The sequence below is a fragment of the Strix aluco genome, chromosome 7, assembly GCF_031877795.1.
Source record: "Strix aluco isolate bStrAlu1 chromosome 7, bStrAlu1.hap1, whole genome shotgun sequence".
NCBI classification, from domain to species: domain Eukaryota; kingdom Metazoa; phylum Chordata; class Aves; order Strigiformes; family Strigidae; genus Strix; species Strix aluco.
In genome coordinates this window covers 11,318,145-11,337,855 of record NC_133937.1, presented here as the reverse complement: position 1 = coordinate 11,337,855, position 19,711 = coordinate 11,318,145, and the positions used below count along the sequence as shown (strand labels likewise).

The 19,711-nt window shown below is 37.1% G+C and overlaps 1 protein-coding gene across 3 annotated transcripts in view; it reads right to left on the bottom strand.

Annotated features, from left to right (window-relative positions):
- Positions 1–743: 743 nt before the first annotated feature.
- PARG (poly(ADP-ribose) glycohydrolase) overlaps positions 744–19,711 on the bottom strand; it is a 71,045-nt gene continuing 52,077 nt past the window's right edge. For all 3 annotated transcript variants that reach the window (XM_074830469.1, XM_074830467.1, XM_074830468.1), the window contains 5 exons: positions 15,697–15,775; positions 14,816–14,924; positions 10,474–10,579; positions 5,036–5,164; positions 744–4,264 (listed from right to left, as the gene is read on the bottom strand). In XM_074830469.1, coding sequence (XP_074686570.1) covers positions 4,098–4,264; positions 5,036–5,164; positions 10,474–10,579; positions 14,816–14,924; positions 15,697–15,775 — 590 coding nt within the window. In that variant the 3' untranslated portion in view covers positions 744–4,097. The remainder of the gene's footprint in view (positions 4,265–5,035; positions 5,165–10,473; positions 10,580–14,815; positions 14,925–15,696; positions 15,776–19,711) is intronic.

Below are 19,711 nucleotides of genomic sequence, written 5' to 3'. Positions count from 1 at the left end.
TCAATGCCTCTCACAGAGAACGACACCATTTTGGCCATTTACATGAGAAGAATTAAATCCAAAGCCAGGAAGGACAAACCACGCTTGAGGATGAACTGAGGCCTAGCATGCAGCGGCCAGCACAGGGCACCCCTGTTAGCATTAACACTGCCACTTTAATAAGCTTAGCTATATCTAAAACCTTAGAAGCAATCAGAAATTATATTCCATCCTCATTTTCTGTAATACTAAAAATTTGAGTTCCTTACTGGCTTAAAATAACATTTTTGAAACACAGTTCTAAATCTTTTCATTTAGGAGGATGTCAGTCCCACTTCTACAAACCATGCAAACATTTATGCAACGTGTTCATTATTTGTATTTTCTTAGGGTTTTATTTGCTTTTGTTCAGTTGTATTTCCTTCATGAAGTTCAAGGAATAATCACTTACTTGCTTACCAAAAGCAAACTGGGAATTAACATTGAAATGTCTGCACACGGCCACATACACATATGAAATCTCTCACTCTTGCTAACACCCTTCCAGTTTACAGTAGTTACCTTCCTTTTTACATTGCTATGCAGACAGGAGCAACCATTACAATATTGTACAGTAAGAATAAATTACTTCACCATATTTTATGTGTCAAAATACTGGAATTATTAAATTTACTGCTAGAACTCTGTAGTATTGTGCCAAGTACATCCAAATGTGCTTGAATTTGTGTGTCCTGGAAAGTGTAAGACAAAGCACACAATATTGCTTCAGTCAGAATTTTTTAATTGTATTCCTACAAAATCATGTAAACATTAGCATACAGATCCAGAAAAGTCAATATAATATAATGGTGCATAAACTGTAAGTTTAGAGTAATGTCAGGAACACTTCAACAGTTTATAAATTAATATATACAGTAATGGGTACTCATCATTATATAAGAACACCTCAAAACTGAGGAATTTGGGTACAAGAGCTGTAAAACTACAGAAGTGCTCTGACACCAAACTTGACTATGAGGCAACATTGCAATCTACATGACTGCCTGTTGTTGTTTCATATTAAGCATTCAATTTAGCTGCTAAAAAGTATAAAACAAAAGTTTTGGTAGGAAGTTTATTTTTATTTGAAATCATATAGCAAACATCTCTAAAGTAATAAAAACCCCAAAAAAAGGGAATACTCCATAAACAGGTTTCTAGAAGAGTGAAACTGAAGCTTACTAGGCTGCACAAAGAGATCATTGGCATCTCCGTTCCATGCTACTTCAGAGCACCAAAAGGCATGTCTAGCTAAAGAAAACGTTTCGGGTAGTTCATAAACGGACAGTGGCAGGTGGAGGGAAGAAAGAAAGAAAGATGCAGAGCACCTAGTGGGCTGATGCAAAATTCCTGCTTCCACATGCAGCATTCTGGGCAGTTTAGCTCTTTATTGAATTAGGAAGTCATGGGAATGTAACACCGTTGTTAATTTGCTAACTCTGGGCTATCTTGCTTAAAAAAAAAAAACCAACCCCAAAAACTAGGAAAAACATAGTCTTCAGCCTGTCTGTGATCAAAGTAATATTCAAAGTATTCTTACAGCACCGCCCTTTGTGAGATCAGGTACACACAGTAGAATACAGGATATACCACTCTTACTCAGATGACACATTAAACAGAAAATGAGTCATTTTCCTTTTCTCCTGTCCATACAACTGTATTTCATAGTGGCAAAAAAAAAAAAAAAATTATGGTAAACATATCCTAAAGAATGATCTCAAATAAAAGGAATTCTTCCCCATATTAGAAAATTCTTAGATACCAGTGAAGATACAGACTGTGTAAAATGACTAGGATTATCCTAGAAACTTGATACTGCAAAAATTCTTGACCGGACACCCTATAATAGGGTCTTCAGAGGATCTTTCCAGAGTTAAATATATTTTTCTGTTTCTAGAGTTGAAGTACAATTTTATGCCATCTTATTTTCATACATTTTTCACACCTGACCAATCACCTCCCCTCACAATGAAAATTAATATTGCACTAAAAGACATGTTTATTTACAACAAATGAGAGGTCTTACCTAGCCACCTAAAGTTTTTTTGCTATATTTTCTTCCAGTTGTTTAGGAACAACTTCTGTTCACCTTTTCTATAGGAAATCCTGAGTAGTAAGGTGAAGAGGTTTGGCAGATAGCACCGATTTTCTATCACTTGTCTTAATTAATGGAGTACATTTATCATCAGCAACGCATCTAGAAGCGCTATCATAGTTGAACCTAAATGCCCAAGTAAAAGCTTATTATAAAACTGTTATTCCTATTGCCAGAATCTGAGCCAACACTGAAACACCAGAAGCAGGAGAAAAGATTTCTGCTAACTCTGAGGATACAACTTGCAAACACAGAAGTAGTCCTGAAATTCTAGCCCAAATCTTTTCCTTGTAATGGATGGGGGTGAAGAAAACTACAGCTGGTGGGAAGAATAGGAAGAAACCCTTAAACTGCTGTGTCTGTCACCTTCCAAGCAACACGCTTCCAAGCTGCCCCCTTAGCATTAATGCAAAGGTGCAGCACTCTGAAGGTGTTTATAAATGATCCAAGCATTTTTCTATTGCTTCCACCAGAGCAGCTCAAGCAATGAGTGCTTTATTGTAAGCCAGACTGCCAAGAGCTTCTAGCATTTAACTACTATGTTGCATTTCAGGCTTGGAGAGGTTTTATCTGACATTAGCCAAAAGGATTCGTTGGTACTAGAGCCTCGGCTCACTACATTTCCTGCCGTGGTTTTTCACTTGTGTTGTTAAACTGGTAAAAGCAACCTTAACAGACCAAAAAAATCTAAGACAGAGGAGCAACTTGGGCTTAAACTTAAACCGGGTTTAAACTACTAACAGACAAACGTTCCATTGGATTGGCCCTGTATATAGACATGGAAAAGTTTTATTACAGATGTATCTGCAGTTTTGTGTAAACTATTAATGTACTACAGCAACACTGATTTGGTATTCACAGAGATAGTAATAGCACAGTTTTTACGCATCTTTTGCCCTCTCTTCATTGTTATCATTCCCATGCCTAAAAAGACACAGGCACAAACTCCTAACAAGACCTCATGCTCCTATCTGTAACCTGCAGACTTTCCTCCCAGTGGTGATTTCCATTTCCTCACTCATGTTATCCCATGGGGATCTAATACTCACATATATGCATACTGTGATAAAGAAGAACTGATATGACAATATAAACACAACTAGCAGACCTTAACTCAAACGATATTGCCAATAACAGTGAACCTTGGAGAAACTTCAGATATACTAAGATGTCTCAAGACCTTGTTCAATGTTATAACAGATAGCACCAACAATATGGTATTGAAGAGTTTCATGTGAAAATGTTTCCCTCCACTTCTAACTTTGGTCACACTTCTCATTTTCCCCACCCTCCCATAATTCATTTTTTCCTCTACTTCTTCATGCTAACTCTGATTCAATAAAGACAATGCAGTTGTGAAATGCAAGTTGTGAAATTCTCCTCCAGAATCTTTCAATTTTTAGCCATTTATTTAAAAAAAGAGGTTTAAACCAGGACATTTTAAATTAAATGAATGAAAAAGTTGGTAAGAACAATGAAGGTACCATGGCAGTCTTAAGGGGTAATCAAATTATGACAGTTTTCAGTAAGAATGATCAGTACAATGCTTCTCTCTAAAATCACCCCAGGAGTTACATGGCTGCCTGTACTCCAGCACTAAGCTGATATGAGAAGTCTAGGTAAGATCTCTGAAAAATAGGCAAAGGAGTACAGAGAAATCTGAAGTCTTTCAGCAATCTCTTGTCTAAAATACAAATGTATACCAAAAGTCTCCTGCTTAACAAGGTATAATGCAAACCAGATTTACCAAAGAAACATTTTCTGTACACACATGAACAAGGTTTTCATGTATGAAACCATCAAACAAAAAAAAAATTTTGTGTCTCCAAGATGATGTGTGTGGTTTTTTTTTTTGTTTGGGTGTTATACATAACTACCAATGCAGTCAATATATATTAAGTTAAGCCAATCCATACATTATACCCAGCAATTCACACAATATACCAGTGGAAGATGAACAATATTCTGATCAAATACATTTATTTTAATCCTCAAAGCACAACCCTTTTTCTTCATCATCATCATCAGTAGAATCTGCATAGGACTCGATGGTGTTGTATATGAAAGAGTACAGCTTAACATCTGGTCCTGAAGTAGAACAGCTTCTGCATTCTTCATTGTAGTATCTCAGTAACAGCCTATAAATGTCCCCTTAAAAATAAAGAGAAATCATTAAAAAGCAGGTAAGATCATGCCATATGCAGAACGTATGATTGCAAGCAAAGACTAGAAATGCACACTCACACTGATAGTGGCTAGGAACATCTCTTTAAATGAGCAGTGGAAGAGGAGGTAGACAACTGCTTAGGCGAACATGACTGTTTCCAGGTTTGTTCAGAACATAGGGTGGGCTCCCTCGACTTTCTGCTGAGCTTTCTGCACGAGCTATCCGAATGATAGGCTTGCATATGTATTACTTACAAATGTATTGCCAATTACCTAGCTTTGAGCCTCTGTCCCAGAAATGAAAGACATTTAACAATTACAGTGGGGCAATGGAGACACCGCTTTTCTTGTATTGCTACTGCATAACACATCTGACCACATCTTGCAGGATAAAGCCAGAACCACTATAACACAAATCTGTATTAAAAATGTGTAAGCAGATTTTCCTGTTTTAAAGCATTTTGAGATACAGTAAAAACTTCTGCAAGCCTTCTGGTCTACCACATATATCTGTATTTTCCAAGTTCTGGAGCATAGCTCTTAAGTGAATCAGAAAAGTATTCTAGAAGTCTTCTAGCAGATTAACACTGCATAGTGGACCCTGAATCAGAAGAGTTCCCCACTCTGGAAACAGGTACAAATAAACTGAGACCCATCTGTGTTCAGGGCTTGGTGTCAGTAATTCCTATTGGACAATTTCCACTTATAGGCATGGCTAAGTCTCTTTGCTGCATGAAAAGACTTCTTTATGCTCACCAATAGTTTGGCCTTTCTCACAGAGAAAAGTGTGCATGCTGTAAATATCCCGCATCAGCTCCACATCTCCAAAGGTAAAGTAAACAACATCACGTCCAGCCTCAGCAGCTGCCAATATCTGTATTAAGGCTGAAACAACAAAAAAAAGATTACACACATGAATAAAACAATTTGCTGAAGGGAAAAACACAGCCTAAGTTTACAGCAAATAATCATACCACACATCTCCAGGTGAACGCTGCAAAGCAATCTGAACAATAGGTAGGTAAGTATTGCTTCCACTATTAAAACAAAGTAAAGAATACTGGGCACTGCAGCTCAGAGCGTTGAAGTATTCTGCTAGAGTCACTAGTGACAACCACCCTTACTTTCCGATAAACAATGTACTTAAAAATCAAAGGGGTTTTTTTGGTCTGTGTCCACCACCAAGCAGCACGCAGCCATTAATTATCCAGTAAACGTGCGCGACAGCATAAGACAGCAGAGCACCATCTTACATCCTGGTTTAAGCTGCTTGCGTCAAGTCACAAACAGTGGGGTAAAAAGCATCCATTAGCACATCACAATTCCCATCCTACACCATCCTTTAGAAGGAATGGAGCCAACCCTTTCACTAGGTAAGCTCCACAAAGCAGGAGCTGACACAACTTTTAGCTCCCAAGAGATCGATGATTCTGCAGCCTCTTACTGTGCAATTTAAGGTGTCCATCTTACCTATAACAGAAGTAAGCAGCAGGAATTATGATGGCTCATCCTGATCTATAAAAAAACAGTGAGTGGCAATGCCAGGAATGCAATTCAGGTTACTTAACTTCCAGCTATACGTCAAACTTGCTGGACCAAGCTGCATGCCAAGTTCTGTCAATGGCTAATGTTACAAAATAAGACAGACTTTGTTTTTCTATATGGGAAAAAAAAAAGAAAAGAAGAATGTTTCCTATCTTGGAAACAGATTTTTGAAGATTCATTTTGAGACATCATCTGGAGTACTGATCAATGGTCCAACTGAGCCAAGCTAATGACACACTACAACTGGAGAAAGTGGCTCTGCTCCAGCTACATTTTCTTCCCTTCTCACCCACCTCCTGACTTTTCTGCAGCTCTCAGGTGCTCATCAGACACCTCAGCCAATTCCATTCACCAACCTGGCAGAAAAGTTACACAACAGAAGAATAAAAGCTAATTGTTTTCTGCTAGATTAGCAGCTGAATTGGCTGAGTAAAGGGTTTGCTAAGAGCCAGAGCTGATGCAAGGGAGGGCACTGGACCATACAGCCAAGAACAGAGAATAAGAGAAGAAAAACCAGGACCCTTTTAGGTAGCACCAAACTATTACAAGAATGCAGCTGTTTCACCAGGCCAGTACTGTGAGGCTGGAGCATCCCAGATGCATGCAATCAATCACACATTCATTTCAGGTAATGTTAAAACAGTCCAAATAATGGACCTCAGCAACTACTTAATCTATTGCGGCTTGTCTTATTTCAGAGCCTATGGGTGCAGTTCTGATATTAATCCTTTCCTTTTCTACCCAGTAGAGTTAATTAAAATGTGATTAATATTGTCTTTTTAAAGATTAATTTTAAATAAAATAGCGTATGTACTGCATTACCACCTGCTAGCGGCAACTAAATAGAAAGCTGTTCATAGCTCAGCTCATTTTTAAACAGAGACCTAATAAAATACTGCACTCTAATAAAAAAACCCCTCTTGTAAACCCATAGCTAAAATCATAATTTATATGATTCACATGTAAAATTAATCTCAATCTGGGAATGATATTTTAATTAAACTACTAAACCAGCTGTGGATTTGGTAAAGCTTCAGTCGTTCAGCTTTTAAAGGGTCTAATTAACTAGCTTGCATAGGGGAACAGAACCTAATGAATCTTATTATTCATTCCAAACAATGGATGCAGTTACACTTTACAGAAGATATTAAAAATGTCCTACTGTTTATTTTGATTTGCTATAAATCTTATGAAATGAGGGTCAAAATTTCTGTCAAGAATCAGGCTTCCCAGTCTTCTGGGCATTAATGATGCACAATAGCATGTGAAATTTCCATGTTACTGATACAGAAAGGAGCATCACAGAAAGAGCAATAGAGCCCATGGTACAGGGGTCTGGAGGAATTTGGGGTCTCTTGCACCTTACACCCAGCTGATGTGATCCCAACCTAACTTGTGGACTCGCACCTGAAGGAATGGCTGTGCTGACATACCTTCTACCACCCAGTGAGGGTGACAGAAGCATAATGCAAATCCCTCTGGGGACACAACTATCCTCACGGGCCCTACACCTTCAGTCCCCGTTATCCATAGGAAAGGACGTTATCACCAGGGACTCCCCTACTGTGGAACCGTTGCGGCAGCGCAGTCAAACTCCAGTGATGGGTGCGAGGGAAGTAGCACCAGAGACATGACAGGGGCAAGCAGAGTGGAACTCCTCTACTGCAGGCACAGCAACACCACACTGGGCAAAACACCCCATACTATTTGGGTCATTGCCTGTTGTGTAAGTTCAGAACTGCAGTGCTATCAGGTAGTACCTCAATGTTGCACACTTTTACATGAGGCAAGATGCATGCTTTTCTCTCCTTCCACTATTCCTGCAAGGGTCTTTTTAAAGCTGATGGCAGTCTTCCTATTGAACTTTATTTTCTCAGATAAATAAGAACATCAATTCAGATAAAGAGTACTTTTACACAATCATTAGAAGTTAAATTGATGTATTTATGAGATGCCTCATCAGATCATCTCCTTCGCATTTTCAATAAAACAACACTTTTCCAATCTTTAGACAGTTGCACAGAGCCCCTGCAGCTAGTAATTGTTAAATTATCCTCTGGTTTGAGAGGCCAGACAAGGTCTTCCAAATTCTCCCAATTACATACTTTTTTCAGCATTGAAAATTCTTAAGTTTATACTAAAATTTTGTTGAAATATCCCTAAACTTAGATGGAATCTGTCTTGTTTATGTAGGAGGTCTTTAATTTATAAAGCCAGATTATTTTTTCCTCCCTTAAGACAACATCTGTAACCTTGAGTGAACATTTTATACACAATCATATTGCTTTAATTTGTGACTAAAAAAATAATGATAAAATATCATAATGCATTATGTCACTTATCCAGTTATATCCAACTACATCAAATAGTTTGGTGGTTCTGAAGTCTCTGTTACAGATGCAGATACTACTTCTGAAAGGACAAGGGTGCATATTTAAGAACGTTAAATGAAAAAGCAAGTTTTTAAACTATGAAAACAATTTTATCATTGCAATACACTGTCAAGCCTGCGTAGCGAACAAAAGATATTTATTTGGGTTCAGTGAAACCGTGATACTGGTAATCTCTGAGTTTTCTAAAACACGTTCTGAAATGAAGAATTTATGATTTCTTATGAAGTGTAAAAGATTGTCCTCCAGTGTAAGAAATTTGCTTATAATGAACTGAAACCATTGAGAGAATTTTCAGTTCAGAATAACCCTATACAGCATTTTAGAACAAAAGGGAGAAACACCTTTAGCACTTATGACTCTGCAGGGAGTATCTGTGAACTAGAAAAGACTTCATTTGGTTATCACACATCAAAGGCAACTCTATTCTGACAAACACACACATGACAAATTACTGTACTCTTCATAGTCCATAGTTTATGAAAAGAAAGTATGAAGCCATTTTGTTTCTAGTCAGTATCAGCTCAGAGAAAAATGTCACATACTAAACAACTAGCTTCATATGCCATTGTACATCACTGTCATTTAATTCTCTTTAAGTATTGATTTTTACAAAAAGAGTAACTTAAGCGCAAGTTAAGCCAATGTCTGTCTTCGTAAGATATGCCAAAAGAACAGAAGACTTGAGAGTACACACATAGATTTAGATTAATTTCTGTAAAGGCAGCAGTGCTGTAACTTGCTGTTAAGTGTTAATTCCACACTCTTTGGGAAAAAAAGACCCAAGGTTGATCCAGAACCAGAGAAAAAGTTACATAAATGAAAGTTCAAACTAAAATATTAAGTTAAAACAAAACTGAGAGAATGTTCAAATCTTCACATGTTCTTGTTCTGCCCAGAGTTCATACCCAAGTTAAAGCACCACATTTCCTGGCTTATTTTCTTTGCCTACATCAAAGACTTTTCTTATGGGTTACCTCACCAAACGGGCTCACAGCTCCGGTGGTCTTTGTCAGTATGCTTCAGTTTTGAGCTCTGACCAATGGGGAGAGTAAGTGAAGCATGGCAGTAAGCAATCCCTATTCTAGAAGTCACATCCAGTGTTGAACAAATAATGGCTTAGATCAGATGAGCCATATTTTTATCAGAAACCCATACATTAAAGAAAATATACATGGGGTATTACAGTTCAGATCCAAGAGGAGGCCTTATGCAAATCAAAGCATTTATTAAATCTTCTTAACATAATCATAATCAAGTATGATCAGATCCTGCAGTAAATACTACTTCTGATATTGATGATCTGCACTTGGCAGCCCATTTTATCTAATGGAAATCAAAAAAACAACTGTCAGGAAATCAATAACCATTAAGAAAAATGGATGCTCAATGAATAAAACACATTAAGGAAGAAAAACTAATGAAGCTGGTAGCCTGACAATTGTTTGTCTCTATATAAATACCTAAAGCTGTTCCAAAAAACAAATTTTAAATACTCTCCAAATGTTTCAAAACAAAACAAAACTAAATTTTTACTTATAACTATATGAATCAGGATATCAGTTTAAATGTCAGGATCCACCAGTTCTTGATTTGATGGGAAGAAGTCTTAAATGGATGTAGGCATGCGATATTTGCTGCATTATAAATACTCTTAATTTAAGATAAAAGAATATGAGGAAGTGAGTGATGTAGCAGGCAAGTCAGGAAGCCTGAGTGACTGGAAACTTCTCTGGCACACAGCAATATATTAAGAAGCAAAACTAAACATTAAGCATTGCCAGCAAGTGTGTGAAGCCTTGCAAATTACCGGGCACTTTAAACAGCTTTGCAGAGATACAAATTTTAGGTATAATCTAAGAAGACTGCTCCAGAAAGGTCAACTGATTTATATGTCTGAGAACTGCAAACAAGCATGTTCTTTTGTGAACTAATACGGCGTGTCCATGTTTTTGAAGGTTTCAGTGCTACAGGTCCTTTTAAACCTGGTGTTTCACCATACTTACCTCAAACTTCAAACTAGAAAGAGCATATAAAAGCAGTGTATATTTTTATTGTTTAAGGCCACATTACTCAAGGCCTAAAGATCAAAGCTAATGAAGCAGTCCTATGGACAGTTTAACTATTATTCCAATTCTTGGCTAAAATGTATTCATTCAAACAAAACCAAAAAAATGCACTTGAACAAAAACAAATAAGGCCAAGAATCAAAATCTGTTATTTGATTCATTTGGACATTAGTGAATTGCTACAATTTACCTTTTAATCGGGAGTCCCCTCCAAAGGCACCACATCCCCAGTTTCCTGTGGCTATTGCAGAGAGATGTTGAGGTGGAACATTGGGTCGAGAGAAGCCACAGTAGGCCTGCAGGCAGACAAGAGTCAAAGATGAAACTGACAGGCAATCTAGTATGATATTTTCAAACAATAAGATGATAACAACAATCAGTATTGTCTTCTAGCACCACCAAATTCAAACTGCTTCAATACACTATTAGTCTTCCTTTAAATTTAAGCTCAATCACTAAATTTAATGCAAGAAGAATTTTGCCCTATTTGGATCCAAGTTAAAAATTATATACAGGTGCTGACTCCTAGGGATTCTGTCACAGCTACAGGAAACTTTTCAGGATAGCCAGAGCAGAGAATAACTTTAACAGCAGATTGTATCATGTTTGTTGCTTTTTGGCCTATTTAGCATACATGACAGCTGAACTGCTGTGTCCAGTATTACTGAAATTCCTCAAAACCAAAACTGAAAATAAAATACAAAATAGCATCTTAGAATACATGTCTAATGCAATAAATGAGGGTAGGAGGAAAGAGTGTGATATTCACTAAGAAATCTTGAGTAAAGGCAGGTGCTTCCATGTATAGAAGAAAGGGTAAGTCTCTCTGGGATTTTTTTCAACAGTATGAAAATTTATTGAATTGGTACAATTTTCTGGTACACACTGAAGTACTCACAGTTTCACTCCGATCTGATCTAAGCTGCAAATTCAGACTTCTGTTAGTTATAATTTAGCAGGGTACCATGATTCAGACTTTGCATAAGGAGCACTTACACGTTATCAGATGCACGTAGCTTCTTGAGCTCTTCCAAGTCAGAGCTATTAGTGTGCTTAATGTCTAAAGCACATTTTTATGAAACCAGTGGGCCAAGCAAACTAGTACTCTGGCTGTGTGGACAATATTTCTTCCAACTCCATCGTCCCAGTGAGGGAAATGGATTTATGTTGCAACGGGATGCCACTTTAGTTTCAACTTTTACTTAATGGGCATGTATTTCTCAACTCACCAAGACATGGAAACAGAAACTGTCTTGTCAGACACAGTAAGAAAGTCAGTAAACAGTTGGAAGGACTTCAGCAGCAATGAAGAAAAATATTTAAGTAAGTGCTCCCCTACGATTTTTCATAGGAAATAAAGGATAAAGATAAAACTAATCACTTTTTAAGAAAATAGACAATGCACCAAATGTTTTAAATAGGCTTCACCTAGGAATACAGGAATATGAAAGCTTTCTGTGCAGTTTTAAAGCAGTTGCTTAAATATGGGAAGCAGAAGAACTGTTCCTTTTGAACTACATAAATGAATCTGGTTTTAAGTTGTACACAACTTCAAATATCTGGTATCCCATATTATTTAGAAGTTCTGCAATGTTAACAATTGGTTTGTTTTCATATAAAACTGTTACATATAGTTCTCAGTTAACACTGTTTGAAATGAAGTTGTAGCTTTTTTAAAAATCAGTAACTATCAAAATAGGCTTAATGACATTTATGAGTGGGATCACAAGCCCAATTATAAGACGGTTGTTCCTTAGGATTTGGAAAGTGGAACTTGTAACTAGAAAAATTACTGCTAGTGAGAGCCTTTATTAGGCAATCATCTCAAGGGGCTAGCAAGGATGAAACGGTGACATCTCTTACACATATATCTGCAAATCTTAATGCTGAAATCAGATACAATGATTTTTCTTCTTATTCTGAAGAGATGACTTGAGACAACATTAATCTTGTTTTCTGAGTATGGGTTAAACCACAAACAAGGGTCAGCCTCAGGCAGCCACCTTTTGAGAAAACTAACCGAGAGTGAACATCTGCTTCTTTAAGACAAATGGATCTTATAAAGGAGAAATCAGATAGGCTTGTAAGAAAATACAAGTTGTAAGAAGAATCACTTTAAGTTGTTTCAATAATTTCCTAATGTCTAACAAAATAACAGACAAAAGAACCTCTGGGTGCTGAGCTGTGTCTACTAATATATAATACACTTGTATTTCAAAGCCTGTGTGCATATACTGTGCTTACTGAGTCCTGATTTATTAAATCATAATAGAAGTAGTTGCAGCTTATTCCATCAACTTGTTTTCACCCACAGAAAAATCTTAAGGTTAATATTAATGTTAAATCAAATTGAAAAAAACCCACAGTACATTAAAAAAATATTTTATTTCTTAAAATATTATAGAACCTCCAATAAACTTAACTGAATTTTTACTGTAGTAAACAGAGAATAAACTCAGGTTTAAAATTTTCTTTAAATACCAATCAGTACTCAAACAACAACAGCCAAACCGACACACTGTATAAGAGTTGCATGGATCTACTATAATTTATTTAAAAAATCCATACCCAATCAATAATATTGAAAATTGTAGGCAGATCATAAATTCACTAGAGTAGGTAATTTGAATTCTGTACTAAGATATCACTGAAGTTTACACAAAATTTATTTACTGTCTTTTTCAGGGGTAATTTCATTACCAACCATGAAGAAACAAGCTGATGAATGTTACTTCAGTCAAGATGCTAAGGTTTTATGACTAAATTAAATTAGTCCTTCAGCACTGTACATAATTTCTGGGAGGATAAAAAAAAGACTATGAGCTTTCAGGTATATTCCCTTTCCATTTCCAGCTGAGAATTAGAAACACACTGCCTTATGTTAGAATTTATGTAAAATGCGTACTCTATTATTCTATACCCTTCTATACTATAGAAAGCTGGAGACTAACAACAGTAGTATTCTGCCCTTATACTGAACACCCTAGCTAAAGCAGAGGTCCACTGCATTTATAAATGTAGAAGCACACTAAGCAGGCTTTATTGTTAACGAGTTTTGAACCCAAATAAAAGCACATTAATACAGTATAACTGTATAAACATTCTTGTACTCAACTGCCCAGTAAAAATAGCATTGCCATTGCTATAAGAGGCCACAGACCTTTCACCACCTATGCCTTATACTAGCCATGCAAGGCCTTCATTCTGGGTCATTAGCCTTCTTATTGATTTATGAGAATTTGCTACGTGAACTAGAGATTAATACCAGGCATCTCTTGTTAGGAGATAAAATTTATGTGTGGGATAACAGCAAAGGCCTTGAAAACATTGGCACAGGTTGAAAGCTAAGGTCTCAGAACTATAAACAGCTCACTAATGGCAATTACTAGTCATTGAAAAAGTACAACCTCAGGAGCCAGGAAAAGACTGCTTCAGTTTCAAGAAAAGAAGCAGCAGCAAAGCAAGAAGAAAAACAAATAACATGAAAGTCTCAGCCATGCAACATGGTAAAGCACCTTCCATGGCTTGGGAGAGTAACCCCATCTTCCCAAACATTATGCAACACATAGTCCAGGGCAGAGACCAAGGGCTGGGAACCATGTAGAAACTCAAATATTTTATTTAAGAACAAGATCTCAAATTAGGGAGGGCAGGGGAGAGAAGAAAGATGCCCACCACAGTTCCAGCTTCCCTTGTCAAAGAGCTGTTCAGCCTGGCAACTGTGATGACTGTAAAGGACCACAGCGACTGGAGCAGTGCAGTTCTGTATACACACAGCTAACATAGGGTGACCGACTGCTCTGAATACATAGCAATAGTGATTAATAATGTGTAAGAACTATTAGTAGGAAGTGTGCTGTTTCTGAATGTCAGTCTAAACGTGTTGTTTAAAGATTAAAACTGGCCTGATGTATCAGTCTTCTGAACATCCCCATCACTGTAAGCTTTAACTGGCATGTATATACACATGTTCGGTTGCAACAGCCCTTACAACTATTGTGCAAATAAAGATAGGAGACTTATGAATAGCTGGATCTGATCTCAAGAAGACATCAATACATGAAAAAATAAACTCCCAGGTTAACATGGCAATACCCCAAGAGCAAACAAGAAAGGTGGAAGAAAAACAAGTGGCACCGCATTTATGAACTGTCACCATGTTAAAACATGAGGTAACCTCTTCTCCACCTTGACTGCAGGGCTGAGTAGGATTCAGCAGAGCCAATCGTGGGAAGAGAACTTACAATCATAATTTAGAAGCAGGACAGGGAAGAGTTAACAAAATGTATACCCAAATTTCATTTATATTTTTGAAAGTCAAATAAAATACACCTTTGAATAGTGTATCAAAGGATAAGAGTCATCCTATTTGACAAGCTTCTGCTTTAACATTGGACAGCAAAACCCTGAAGTACACCTTTTATAAGAGACACAACTAAGCAAGAACTTCCTTAGCTCAAGATAATAATACAAAAATATTTGAAAAGGTACTATAAACATTAGACTGCAGGCTGTTGTAAGAAGTTACTGGCCTTGTTGAGCTCTCTTCTAATTTTCTCCGGACCAAACTGATCAAGGAAACGTCTGAAGTGAAATGCATCTATAGCAACAATTTCAGTGTAGCGTCGCTGCCATTCATCCCTAAAATTGGAAGGAGGAGAAAAGCAGGTGACATTAGTTGTTTAATACTGGCCATATAATTATGATCCAAACTGAGCAATTCCCTGCAGAGCTTCTCTGTTAGAAGCAGCTAGAAAGGTGAACTCCTAAGAGACAATGGAGCACTTTTTTTCTTTGTGGGTCAGGAATGAAAGGAGTATCAGAAATAAGACAGGTCTCCCTATAAATTCAGAAATACTCTGGCTAGACTTTGGGCATGAATGTGAAACAAATCTAATTACACAGCACTATTTATTAAGTATGTAAAAACATCACAAGGTCAAAGAAAATCACTTTGGCTCTCTGTCTTCCTCCAACATTTAAATGGGAGCACATTGTGTATGTTTCCATACCAGATGAATAATTTTGTGTATACACTATGATAACATTGTTGGAGAAATAAATTCAAGAGCTCAGAGCTTTTTATTCATGATATTAAATTTTGTTTCGCCACACATCATCTGCACTGTGGCACCTGAGGTATCATTGTCAAACTTGCGACATTATAATCCACAGTTCAGTCAGTACCTTAAAAATTTGGATCACATACATATAACTAAAAATGGTGGTTTAAGAACTGACATCTTGACAGGTACCATTTATTAGCATTATTAATATGAGATAACTTGCTTAGCTTGTTGGCTCTACTGAAGAGAGCAGAATCAAACAGTCAAACTCTCTATTAAGGCAAATGCTAGGAAATACTTAAAGCACCAAGTCTTCAAATTTATAACATATTTATGTGCAACTTCACCTTGGGGTCTTGTCTTCGTGGCTTCTAGCCCACCGGTAAGTTTCTGCATAGCCTGTATACTCACTGTACTGCTCAGTACCTGAAAGAAATTATTTTCCATATTACATACAATATGTACATATTTTTTTCACTTGACAAATCTTTCATAGGAATCACTGCTTCTTCAAATGAACACACAGCTCTAGGAAGTAATAGAAAATAAGAGATTCATATCTGCACCAAAAATACAAGATCTTCTTGTAACCAGTAGAAGCTTCTTTTCCACAGATGATGTGTAGCAACTACCATAAAACATTACAAGTCCAGATCTCTGTACGCTTCTATAACAAGAAGGTAGTTTTCAACTTTGCCACTCTCAAGTTTAATAGCTTCTCAATAAACTGCCTGTCATCTTTCAAGTTTTACTGGTCAACAAAAACTGTGAGCCTTCATGCCACCAGTGTTTTGCTTTTCTTGTTTGAGGCTACTACCTGTAAACACAATGATAAAATAGTCATTCCACTATTGAAAATGTGGCAACTCTACTTCATCACAATTTAGTAAACATATGGGCTTACAATTTAGGGAACACAAGAAGAAAAATATAAAGAGATTCAAAGTGTATGTATTGAAATCCATAAAGCCAAAGAAAACGCTGATGGTCACAAAACAAGCAGATTTCCAATACGCTCATGTTACCCAGTTTGCTGCCTTCCAGTCTTGAGGGCAACCTTACAGAAGGATAGGTAGGACCATTAAGCTTCCTAGTCTCATTGCCCAATACACCTCCTTCCCTTGTTATCATTTTGGTTTACATCTATTTATGATGATTTCTGCACTATGGTTCCTGACACAAATTTTCAGATATCACAGCAAATAATGGCACTGAATGGACCGAAAGGGCACTGCTCTCAGCTACGGCAGTCAGTACCAAGAAGTTATTTCTGTAAAAGCTTGAGGACCCACAAAACCATGGTCTGGAACATACTTGGCTACTCTGTGAAAAAGTCAAGCAGGGTATCTTGGCAAGCATTAAGAGCTGTAGAAAGTAGCTCATTAAGACCTCCAGTAATTTTAGCTATTATGCTCTGCTATGCCCACTCCTTTTCAAAGGTTTATCCAAAGACTGAGAGCATTTTAACTGAGGGTAAGGATCACAACCTATCTAAAAGGCTGCCTTTCACCTCATTTCACTGAACTTCAGGACCCTGCTTCAAAACGTTGGGATGCAGAAATCCTTCAAGGAAATGCACCTAAAGTAATGCCACAGCAAAATCACAACTCTTCCCCATTTTGAGCTTGCAACAGCTGAATTTCAAAACTAGGGGACTGAAAAGAATACCTTGTTTGGAAAATTTCAGCTCATACAGGTACAGTTTAGCACAAGTTATAAACAGTAACAGTGAGAAGAGAACTGTTAAGCAACTCCTTAAGTACGAACAGTGACACCGGCCATACCTATATATGTAACAGCAAAATAGGTCTTAGAAAGATGTATAAGCTGACAGCACAAAACATCTGGTTACTAAGAGAAGAGCAATGCCTAATTACTGCACAGATCTGTGATACTCTGAGAATACAAATGTTTCAATGTTTAAATTTAATCTCAAATAAAAACAAATGAAAGGTTGAACATCCAGAAACATACAACTATTCACTTTTAGCCTCATCTGACAAGGGAACTTGAATGCTTGCTTTCAGTTGTCTCAAGCATAGCAAACACAAGCTGTTAAAAACTGTTTAAAATGACGCATATACTTCAAGACGTTTTCCCCATTCACCCAAATTCATTTTAACTGAAAAGACTTATCAGCACTTCTTTAACTCATCTGCCCTATTATCCACTCATTATTTATTTAGATTTGTCTAGACGATTAACCATACTGAGGGCACTCAAATTCCACTCAAGGCTACTTTGAAAAGTTTCTATGCAAAACGAGTGAGATGGTAAAAAGATTCCTCACCAAGAATTCACTTCATGTTACAAAATCATGTTACAAAGTCCCAAAATTGTGATGGCAGAATATGCCTATATATCCAAATATATCCATGCCCTTGTACAAAGGACAATTATGAACAGCTTAAATATTCAGAAGTCAGTCTTCTAATCGAATTGTAGGCTATCAACCTTCAGTAAGACTCTTCCTGACAGAGGTAAAATTCAGTTTTACTGATATGCTTGGAAAGAGTGTTTGAGCAAATATAAGAAAAGACAGACAAGGGAAGTATATGACTTTTCTGAGAGCTCTCTTTAGGGGACAACATAGCAAAACTTCTGACTTGGAAATGGAAGCATTTCCTTTGGTGGAAAGAAAAGACTAGGTTATCAAGATATTGTAACAGGATAAATTAAATGACAGTCAAAGTATTAAGCTGACTTTTTCAAGGTTCATTGTTTTCATCAACTTTTATGGAAGGGCACATCTGATGACCAAAGCACCAGGAAACAAACAAGCAAATACACATACACATAAAAATCAGTAACAGAGAAACTCAAAGAAATCACATGAACTCTAAACTTGTGTCCCAGAAACTCAATGAAAATCAATGGATTTTCATAAGTGAAGCTCTGGAAATTTGTCAAGACAAAAATGGTTATTCAATTGGCTTGTAAACTACCAGGATACAAACTGCTGTTGCTGGGAGAACAGAAGCAGTACAGGATAAAATGGATATGCTAATGTTGCTGGTGAGTCTTTTTAATTCCCATAAAAAAAATAGAGGGGTAGAAAAACCTAACCACAAATACAGCATAATAGCACAGTTCCGTCAGAACTTTAAAAACAAGCTAGAAAAACTAGAAAAGCCTAAAGTCAAAAGAAAGTATATACAAATATCACTCAAAAATACATTCTTTGTGAAACTTATAATAGTTACAGCATCAGACTAACAGTGAAACTGCCAAGTGTTAGTGCTTTTGGGACCTCATCCATCTAGGAGTTGCAATTATTACTAAAAATAAATATATCTCAGACTCCACAGTCTAGCTTTTCATTTGCATATGATCTCTATGGCATTCTAAAGTTCCCAGGGATTGAGAAAAACCCCACCATACTGTCTCTCCAGTATGAGCTAGAAATTATACCTCTGAGGAGGCAGTACCACTAGCACTGAGTGAGAAGGAGCACATGTGAAAAGCACAAGAGTACAGTTTTGTAATCACCAATATAAATGTACATTCACTGCCAAAAGTGAGGGGAAGGCCCTTCTCTCCCTTTCAATCAGTTCTTCTGATCTTTATCTTATGCCACCACTAGACTTCTGGCTCTCCAGACAGTGGCACAATCAGCCTGCTAAATCCAGCTGAAAAACAATTTTTTCCCTCTGAGTAAATTTTCAGCTGAACCAATTATCTGATCTCATTTACTGCATGGGTAATGTGCTTAGGAGTCTCTGAAAATGCATCGCTAAGATGCAGTCAGGACTGGCCGTTGTTCAATCTGTAGATTTAAAGCAAACACGGAACACAGTTTCATCTGCTCTTAATGCTGCCCGAGTACACGTGAACTCAAATAGGAGAAAAAGGAAAATCCAAAGAAATAAACCCTCAATGGAAAACACTGACACTTATTCACAGCTCTACCAGAAATGCAGCTGTGGAATCTTTGGCATTGCCACTGACATTTCTGTAGGTGGATATCTGTGCTGAAGAACTTGACTGTTTGCATGACCGGTTCCATATCCATTACAGCAGTGATCTTAACCAGATACTGTGCAATCACAACAAATTTAATTTCTCTCCAATTTCTCAGACTCTTCTGCAAATTTAAGCTACACAGTTATACCCATTAGGCTGCTGAGTCAAGATGCATCGCAAAGAATGTAATTTATCAAGAGGATCGTGACACGCATTGGAGACTTGGCTAAAAAATGAGGTGGAAGGGCCAGGGATGAAATGAAAATGATGGAATGGCCATTTCCATTAGAAGAGAACACCCTAGCATGAATACTAATTGAAAAACACTATAAAGTACTCAAGAAAACTAAAACAATATTGCTGCAGTGAAAAAACATCCTCACCTTTATTTGTTCATGC